The following is a 10,407-nucleotide window of genomic DNA, read 5'->3' as shown; positions in this document are numbered from 1 at the left end:
TTGTATTTCACAAATATGAACAGACAGAAACATAAATCCGTATTGTACATTTTGTATTGTTATGTATGTTGCCAGACTACTTTCATTAATATACATGACCTGACACAATTCTATAAGTAGCGCACACAAAAACGTCACTAACTTCCATTTTAACATCAATAAACTTCTAAGATTTCATTAAAACAACAAACAAAAAGGTGGGGGTATATAATAATATGGTCGGATCACACTCTACGCTTGCGCGCCTCGTTAGATCCGATCTGGCAAAAATCCACTCGAGCCGAATAGGCCTACAGCATCCCAGATCGACCTACTGTTATAATAACCATATTTCATCATAATATATATGGTTATTATAACCTATATAAATTCTGTAAAATATTTGCTTGTATTTCACAAGTTAATATGAACAGGCAGAAAAACATCCGTATTTTACCTTTTGTATTGTATGTTGCCGGACTATTTTCATTAATATGCATGACCTGGTAAAGGTATTTTTTATTTACCGTCGCTTTGTGAAACAACGAACATAAGCTCTGTAGAGCTTTTGAGCTACCCTATTTTAAGAACAGCTGAAACCAATTCATACCTTACCCCCAGTAATTTGCTGGCACCAATTTACAGCTGGGTCGACTAAGGCAATCGTGATAAAGTGCCTTGCTCATGTAGCCTACAAACCGCAATGGGATTAGCCAGGAATCGAACCCTGGGCCTTCACCTCCGTAGGAAAGCGTCTTAGCCATCTCGACCAATGCGTCCACCTGATAGCGCACATAAAAAAAACGTCACTAAAAGTTCCATTTTAACATCAAACAAGACAACAAACAAATTTGTGGAACTATAGAATAAAAGCATCATTATAACAGTGGCTAGATCAGGGATTTTGTATTTGGCTCTCGTGGATTTTGCGAGGTCGGCATCAGCATCCCAGATCAAGCTACTTTATTATAATAACCCTATCATATTCTATAATCCAGTCTGACTTAAGTATAAGACTCTATCATTTTAGCTTGAAGTGTTCGTGGCGAGCTTTGAGGATCATTGGGTGAACTTCTTTAAAGAATTTCTCCTCCGAAACCGCTCGGCTGAAGTTGATTAAATTTAGCCTGGATATCCCTTTCATGATCCCCTGCCAAACTGTTCAAAGAATTCCATTCCAAACAGTATTCTGGTTGTCACTGGCCATCAAAATGAAAATATTTAACAACCTTCTTCTCTAAAACCGTAAGGCTCAAAACTCTGACATCGTCTATGAATGTAGCATTGTCTTCCGGACTTCACTTGATTCATATACACTTATACAGGCCAAAACCGTAAGCCTTACCAGACCCAGAGTAGAAATATTTGGCTCGTAGCAAGTTTACTCATCAGGGCCCGTATTCATAAAGCTCCTAAGGGAAAATTTTCCCTAATTACTACTAAGGAAAGTTCAAGGCCCTACGTGACATCTCGAATTTGTTGGAATGTTTGACATATTGTCATAGAGTCTGGCATAGTAAAAGATTATCAATAATCTTAAAAGTTACCTTTTCTTGTGCTATGTTTAAGAAATTACAATTTAGGATTTTCCTAAGTTTTCTCCTTAGGAGCTTTATGAATACGGGCCCTGGTCATGTCAACTTGCACTCGTTGTGTCGAATAAAACATTCAAACACAAATTAACTAAACTGATTAAATCATTTACGTTAACCTTTCGCTCACAATACGGCATATGTTCACGCGGCATTATTGTACCGTCTGCATATATATCACGCTACAACAACAACTTCGCGCTGAAGTTAATTCTTCTTCAAAACCGTCTGTGGGCACATCAAAATTTTATTTTACGAAAAATGAAATAAATATCATTCAAAAGATAAATTCATTGAGAGTAGGAAATCACTTGCACCTAAGCTTTCCTATCAATGGTTTTATACAAAAATTGCTTTGAACAAACGCATATATGAGATTTACAAATTTTATAAAGAAAATAAAGGGGTGGGGTGGGGATGACGAAATGTTGGCATTATAAACCGTATTTTTACCAGTCAAAAATAAAGATAAAGTTTATTTTAGAAATAGCATGTGATGAATAAAATGTTGAACATTCGCACCTAAGGCTTCTTATTTTTAGTAATTTTTGTTATTAAGTAAAATATGTACACTAGATCTACATGGAAAATCTGACCGCTATCGATTATTGGCCGGAAGAATATTCTTCGGTATGTGGGTTAAAATTGGCCCGGCCTATGGGTTCACTTGTTTTACATAGACTTATTTAAGAAAAAACTTCTTGTCTGAAGCTGCAGGACCCGGAGCTTAGACAATCGACAATCTGAGACAGCATTTAGATGTAAGTGATTTGGTGTAAGATATATTGTCAATAAGGGGAAAAATGTCTTTTTATTTTTTATTTATTTATTTTTTGTCAGGGAAAATATGGATAGTTTTAGCTGGCCGGTCCTCCCATTGCACTCCCTCCCCCTATCCCAACATTGAGGTCTTCCTGTGCGCCAAACCGGGAAGTGACGCACACGTTGCACGTGGAATGCGTGGATTGCTTTGCTTCAGAACAGGTCAGCAATGTTGCATGTTAGCGATGCGATAGTTTAATTGATTAAATTATTAATAATAGCAGTTGTTGTTTTCACGCGAGATTTGTACGATTAGGTTTCCCTTTGTAGAAGGTTTGGTTCCATTTACAGGTAAACTTCACAACAATTTCGTTGTAAAAAGTATTCACAATGTACACACGTGGTTCACGCGCAGCGGGATTAACGAATGAAGTGGTAAAAATGGAATTAAGTGGTTGAACTTCATGTTCGAAGATTTTGGGATTTTAGTGTTTAAAAACTTATTGATTTATGTTCAGTACAAAATAATGTAATTTGTCTAAATGAAAATGGCGACATAAGCTTGTCAGATTCAAAATAACAATAAAATTTGATAATTTACTGTACAGCAGTAGTAGATCTACTTGGATTACAGTTTGTGCTTTCATTCTTTGGGATTTTATCAGAATGATGGTTTTGGATTTAGAGTTTAAAAATGTCAACAGAGACCTCAAATAAGAAACGCCAATCAGAAAGATCAGAAAGGGTAAGGTTCCATGTATTAGATTTATAAAAAAAAGACAAGCATTTCATGATTTAGGGCACAGTGACATAGCCACGCAAAGGTGCAGATCTGTTTTTTCTTCCGTGATGTTTGTTTTGTTAAGGCAAGTCGAAGTAATCGGTATAAAATACACCAGAGCCATTTACTGTTACCATGATGTTAGTTTGCAGGCCTGAATTCTTCTATTGTCCAATGGTAATATAAATGACCCTCTATAATTCTTTTTATATTGGGTCATTTTTCATTTACCATTTGGAGCATTATAGTAGAATTCAGCACTGTGGTATTGCTCCGTTGTTCTTTCTGTCTATATGTAAAAACACACATCTGTATATCTACAGGGGTATATTTTAGTTTTCTGTCTGCACCACAAAGTCTATATAGGTTTTGACTTTTTCTAGCCACTGCCCCAAAATAAAAGGGCTGGTGAGAAGCTTTAAAATATCAGTTCTTTAAAAAAATAAGCCATCCTAACAAATGGACACTGTCGGTTACTTGTACGAGACACGAACATGTACCTAGTTTAAAATAGTCTGCTTGCTTAGCTGAGTAGGGAGAGCGTTTGGTTTACAGATTGCGGACTCAAGAGTTTGATCCCTGGGCAGAGGGTATGTTCTCCTTGACGATTTGATAAAAGATATTAGGTCTGAAATTATTCATCCTCCACCTCTGATTCATGTGGGGAAGTTGGCAGTAACTTGCAGAACAGGTTTGTACTCACCACTCACCAGGCTACAGAATCAAGGAATACTGGTTGGGTTAACTGCCCCGGGTGTTACATGACTGAAATATTGTTGAAAAACGGCATTAAACCCCAAACAAACAAACAAAACCTAGTTTAAAGGTAAAGATGCCTTGCAAATTTTTGACAGCAGATTGGAACAAGGCAACTATACATTGACGAGCTTTTAGAAATGAATAGATAATGTACATATCCTTTTTACAATTAGGTTTTTCTACGAAGAGGTACATGTCTAGGGTAAGGGATTTAAACCTGTTATTTGGGGAAAAGCTTGCTCTGTACTTGGGCAAAGGTACTTAAAACTCCAGGTAGATCTATAAAGTCAATTTTAGGGGAAAAGTGCATGATTTGAAAGAAATTTCCTGATTGGGAGAGATCTAACTATAAATTTATCAGTGGCCCCTACTGTAGAAGAAAAAAAAAATGGCAATCTGTTTCTTATTTTTCTTAGGCAAGAAAATATTTCAGACTTAAAATATTAATATTTACCATACAAGTAAAGCAGCTCACCCAATGGGCTGCTCATTCGCAGTAGCCTAATGATAAAGTGTCAGCTTTGAGTACTGGACATAATAAAAAACATAGCGGTTCAGTAGCCCTAGCCACATGTTTGATACTGGTATATAAGCTCAGATTTAATATTTAATAATGTTTATTAACACAAATTTTTACAATATTATATAATACATATTGAAAGTAAAAAAAATTGAACATTTTCTTTGATTGATTTTCTTTGAAAATTAATATAAATAGACTGTTAGAAAATTAAACACAAGGAAGTACAGAGGAACTCTGCATTTCGTGCAGGTACGAATTATGCATGAAATGTATTTCCTATTAGTCACAAGTTTTAATTATTGTTTATATCTCGTTTGTCATCTGATTGTTTAATGAACCATGACCAAATATAAAACAATTATTTCTGGCACACCTGTTAGTGTAATGTGGTTACTGAAAAAATCAATTATTTGTACTATTGATTTTAGCATGTTTATGGTGCGCTTTACATCTTGTAAGTTTTCCTTAGAAACGTTAAAATGTGTTTGTAATTTTTCATGCCTGTCACATTTTCCTTTCCTTCTAGTATTATCAGTCTAGTGGCAAGTCTTAATGTGGTCCAGCTACATGACGTGAATTACGTGAATTACGGATGTATATAGGCCCTATCCTTGTATACATTTATAAATTATAAAACAACCATAACAAACAATTAGAGATAGATAGATATAGATAGATATCTTTATTGCCGCCTCATAGTCAAATTGATACGATTGCAAGATTTTAAAACATAGTTATTACATTTACTCAGATTCAGAACATAATTCAGCATTCAGAAAAATTCAGCATTGAATCAAATGTTTTAGTAAGGTGGGGGTTTGAAAGTTTTTTTGTTAACCTTAATTTTTAATCATGCTGGGCACGATTGACTCAGCCTTTGTGACCAGTGTAGATCATGATCAGCCTGCACATCAAGATCTGCACTGTTAGCCATTCAGTTAGTATCTTTTTGGTATTTAGCTCCCCATTTAACAGTTAATAGTACTATCCAAATTGAAAGATGGACAAGTTCATTATGGAAATTTAGCACGGTAAGGGTTTTAAATTACATAAAAAGTTTTAGAAAACAGCATACACTGAAGTAATCAGCCTGTCTATGTGAAATATGTTACATATTTTTATCTATGTCTATTGGACAGATTAACGAAGTAATATTTCCAATATTTCGTAATAGTATGAAATTGCTTTTGGCTACTTTATTTACTTTGACTTAATAAGAACAAAATATTTTTGTTATTTTTGACTTTGTAGCCTCCAGGTAACTTTCTATAATTAAGGTGCAATTACAAATTATTACAAAATGTTATCTCAAGTAAAATCATCTTGAAAAAAACCAAAAAAACAGGTAATTTATATAAGAATCTACAATAGCTTTTACTTGTTTTTTTTTTAAAACATGTAACTCCTAAAAATTTTAGTGAATTACTGGTAAGGTGAAGTTATACTAAAAACGAAATGGGTCAATTCAATGGTTTCAAGTATAGATTAAGTCCAAAACTAATCAAAAGTGATTTACAAAGAAACTTTTCTCATTTTGATAAAAGCTCATAAGTTTATGGCGGCAATACGTTTTGAAAGGTGTTAATTCGTAAAATCTCATTTTATCCTTATAATTGTACTGTATCAGTTTAAATTGTATTCATCAGTTTCAAGTTATTGTGGACAAACAAAGAACGTAGATAAAAACCTATGATATAGCTTCTTACACACTTCATTTTAGGTAAATTCTAGTACCTTTACGTATTTACAAAATTACCTTATCATAAAACCACTTCTTATTGCTGTACAAGTAGACGCAAGTAAACATTGCCCAGGTAAGAATTTCAAGGGATATAAATTTTATTCATGCATGCATAAATCATGAATATGAAGTGTTTTGTCAGCTTTTTAGTCATGAAAAGGATGAATGTATTACTGAGGCCATAAGCAAATGCAAATTGCATACGATATAAAAAAGATGTTTTAAAAAACCCCATTAGTACGATAACTGAATTAAGTCATATGAGAGACTGAGTATTTTATCTATAGATCATGAAGAAAAAAACTGACTGTAATTTGAAAAGGGATATTAAAACATCATGTCTTCCTATGTCAGTCAAATATGCCAGTGTGAAGTGATATGAATACTTTTATTATATGCCAATAAATTTTCATGTGAAGAAAGGCGTTTTTTAAGCATTTGAAGGACTTGACAGAAAAGAAATCTGTCTATTTTCGATTTGTCATGCATTACCTGACCTGTACACATTAGCTCACCTACTTAAAGTAAATGGATTGCAAGCTATATCCTTCTCCCCCTGGTGTCTGCTTCTGCACCATGGTTAAAGTTTAAGTGATGCACTTTCATTTTATTTTTTGTTATTACTCAAACTTGAAATAGTTGTTTGATTCATTATGTCAGTAACATCAGTAACAGTAATTTTTGCACCAATATATCATGAATTATGTCCCTTTATTGCTTAGAATTTCAGGTTAAGGTTTTGATACATTTTTACTCTAACTCTGTTCATTTGTGTTATTGCTAAATGGCTTTGATTCAAACTTTAAATAGTTGTTCCGCAGGTCGTCACCTGCATCACATGACACATATTAAGGTCCATAACTCTGGCACCAATACCTCATGAATGAATTATACCCCTTTTACTTAGAATTTCAGTTTAAAGTTTTGATGCACTTTCACTCTATCTCTAGCTATTATTAGTTTACTAAATGGATTTGATTTCAATTTAAGATAGTTTCCGTATTGTCAAACTCGTCACCAACATCACATGACAGATAGTCTATAACTTTGGCTGAAATATTTCACAAATTATGCCATGTTTTAACTTTGAATTTCAGATTAACTTTTTTATGCACTGTCACTCTATCTCTAGCTGTTATAACTGAATGGATTTGACTCAAAACTGTTGCCCAGCATCATCATCCACATCGGTGGTATTAATCATTCCTGTGATAGCTCTAGTTTCATCGCTGACTTCAAATCACTTGCCCCTCATCGATGTGGGTTCGAGCCTCACTCGGGGCATTGAATTCTTCATGTGAGGAAGCCATCCAGCTTGCTTACGGAAGGTCGGTGGTTCTACCCAGGTGCCCGCTCGTGATAAAATAATGCACGGAGGGGCACCTGGGGTCTTCCTCCACCATTAAAAGCTGGAAAGTCGCCATATGACCTATCATGTGTCGGTGCGACGTTAAATCCAAAAAAAAAAAGCTCGAGTTTCCTCAGATACGCCGTATTCAAAATAGCCGAGCTTACATACAGCACTTCTGTAGTTTTATATTCGTGAGCCAGTTCAGTGTGCTAAACCAGTCCATATACGTAAATGGAAACGTAAATGGAAATGTCAACAACCATAGAGAATACAGGTTTGTTTTGTTGAAATATAAGAAGGCAATTAAAAGTCAAAATGAAATGTGGCAAAAACTTTTGTCAGGTCATCTTTTACTGCATAATAATTAAGAAGTAATTACAATGTGCAAATTAGTTTATGGAATTATTACCTTTTTCAAACATACTTGAAATTGAACATGGAATTTCAATTGGCAAGAATCCTCAATGGTTAAAAGCTTTAGTCAAAAATCTCTGGTCTACATTTATTACAGTTGCAATAGTGTGCGTAACAAGAAACACATATTGTTTGACAAAATCTCACTTGAATAAGTTATGAATACGAACAGATCGGCTGATAAAGGTTCATTTAAATTTATTGATCATGCAAAGATAAAAGAATTTTATTTCCTTTCCTTTCTTCATACATGTTTCAGTTTTTCACAAACGTTTTTTAGCTTGCCACTATACGAAATAGTAGTCATGTATATGGAGAGCTGTCCTACTCACCCCGGTTTCAGCGGCATCTTTCTGTGTCCCCACCTTGGTTAAAGTTTTTTTACACTTTTTCTTTTTCCTCATTATCTCTGTAATTACTTGATGGATTTGCTTTAAACTTAAAATAGTTATTCCTCATCATCACCCACATCATATGGCTTTATTTTAAGAGCCATAACTCTCACCCCAATATTTCACGAATTATCCCCCCCCCCCTTTTTACCTAGAATTCGATACACTTTCACTTTATCTCAGTAATTGCTAAATGGATTTGATTCAAACTTAAAATGTTTTTTTACACCTTATCAGTTATCACCCACATCTTATGACCATGGTGCATAACTCTGGCACCATTTTTAGCTCATCTGATTTTTTGAGCGGTTGTCGGCGTTGGCGTCGGCGTCGGTGTCGGCGTCGGCGTCGGCGTTGCCTGGTTAAGTTTTATGTTTAGGTCAGCTTTTCTCCTAAACTATCAAAGCTATTGCTTTGAAACTTGGAATACTTGTTCACCATCATAAGCTGACCCTGTTATAGCAAGAAACATAAACTCCATCTTGCTTTTTGCAAGATTTATGGCCCCTTTTGTACTTAGAAAATATCAGATTTCTTGGTTAAGTTTTATGTTTAGGTCAACTTTTCTCCTAAACTATCAAAGCTATTGCTTTGAAACTTGGAATACTTGTTCACCATCATAAGCAGACCCTGTACATCAAGAAACATAACTCCATCTTGCTTTTTTTCAAGAATTATTGCCCCCTTTTTTTACTTAGGAAATCTGTTTTCTTGGTTTTAAATTTTATGTTTAGGTCAGCTTTTATCCTAAACTATCAAAGCCCATTCCTTTAAAACTTGCAACACTTGTTCACATCATAAGCTGACCCTGTACAGCAAGAAACATAACTCCATCCTGCTTTTTGCAAGATTTATGGCCCCTTTTGGACTTAGAAAATATCAGATTTCTTGGTTAAGTTTTATGTTTAGGTCAACTTTTTCTCTTAAACTATCGAAGCTATTGCTTTAAAACTTGCAACTCTTGTTCACCATCATAAGACCCTGTACAGCAAGCAACATAACTCCATCCTGCTTTTTGCAATAATTATTGCCCTTTTTGGACTTAGAAAAATCATTTTCTTGGTTGAATATTATGTTTAAGTCAACTTTTCTCATAAACTATCAAAGCTATTGCTTTAAAACTTGCAACAGTTTTTCACCATCATAAGTGGACACTGTACATCAAGAAACATAACTCTATCCTGCTTTTTGCAAGAGTGATGGCCCTTTTTAGACTTAGAAAATCATGGGTAGGACAATATTTCTATTATACAAAAAAAATCAGATGAGCGTCAGCACCCGCAAGGCGGTGCTCTTGTTTCATGAATTATGCCCCCTTTTACTTAGAATTGAAGGTTAATTTTGATACATTTTCACTACATCTCAGTTATTACAAAATGCATTTGATTCTAACTTGAAGTAGTTATTCCACATCACCCACATCATATGACACAAGGTGCATAACTCTTGCACCAATATTTTATGAATTACATGTATACCCCATTTTTGCTTGTCTTATACTTATATAGTGTTTTGATACTGTGACTAATATTTTTACCTCTCTTATTACTTAATAATTTTGACACAGACTCAAGCTATCAGATGTGCCCAGTTTCACTATCCAGCATTGAAATAGTTGAGTGCGCTGTCTCCTGTGACAGCTCTTGTTTTTTTACTTTAAATTATCTCTCCATTATGATGCAATATATTATTATGTTAGCTGATAGAACTCTTTCCCCCCCCCATCTAAAATTTTTGGGGGAGCATTTAGCTCTTGTCTGTGTGTCTGTAAGTCTGTCCAGATTTGTGTTATGCAAATCTCAAAACATATTTCACCTATAGTCATCAAACGTCAAAGGATTGTTATTCAGTATTGTGAATTTGTGCACCTGGTGTTTTAATTGGGATCTCACACAGCCAGACCAGAGTTATGGCCTTTGACTTAGTCCAAAATATGCATTACATTGATAAGAGTGGGGGCACCATTAATCTATGGGGACTAATCTAGTTTAAGGAATACATTAGATGTGTTTGTGTGCCTACAGTGATTTTTTTAGCCATTTTTGGGGCCGAAATTTAGCCCCATTCCCCTGTCCAAAAAATATGTTTTCCCCCTATTTCTGAAAAAAATTCT

At 34.7% G+C, this 10,407-nt stretch overlaps 1 protein-coding gene across 1 annotated transcript in view; it reads left to right on the top strand.

The window, feature by feature from the left end:
• The first annotated feature begins 2,821 nt into the window (after window positions 1–2,821).
• The window catches only part of LOC123534377 (tetratricopeptide repeat protein 28-like), a 122,141-nt gene continuing 114,555 nt past the window's right edge, over window positions 2,822–10,407 (top strand). The window contains exon 1 of the mRNA XM_045316603.2: window positions 2,822–3,078. Within this exon, the coding sequence (XP_045172538.2) occupies window positions 3,028–3,078 (51 nt within the window). The 5' untranslated portion in view covers window positions 2,822–3,027. The remainder of the gene's footprint in view (window positions 3,079–10,407) is intronic.

Source organism: Mercenaria mercenaria, chromosome 12, assembly GCF_021730395.1.
Source record: "Mercenaria mercenaria strain notata chromosome 12, MADL_Memer_1, whole genome shotgun sequence".
In the NCBI taxonomy this organism is placed as follows: domain Eukaryota; kingdom Metazoa; phylum Mollusca; class Bivalvia; order Venerida; family Veneridae; genus Mercenaria; species Mercenaria mercenaria.
Note: the sequence above shows the minus strand (reverse complement) of the source record. Positions and strands in the feature narration are given on the sequence as shown.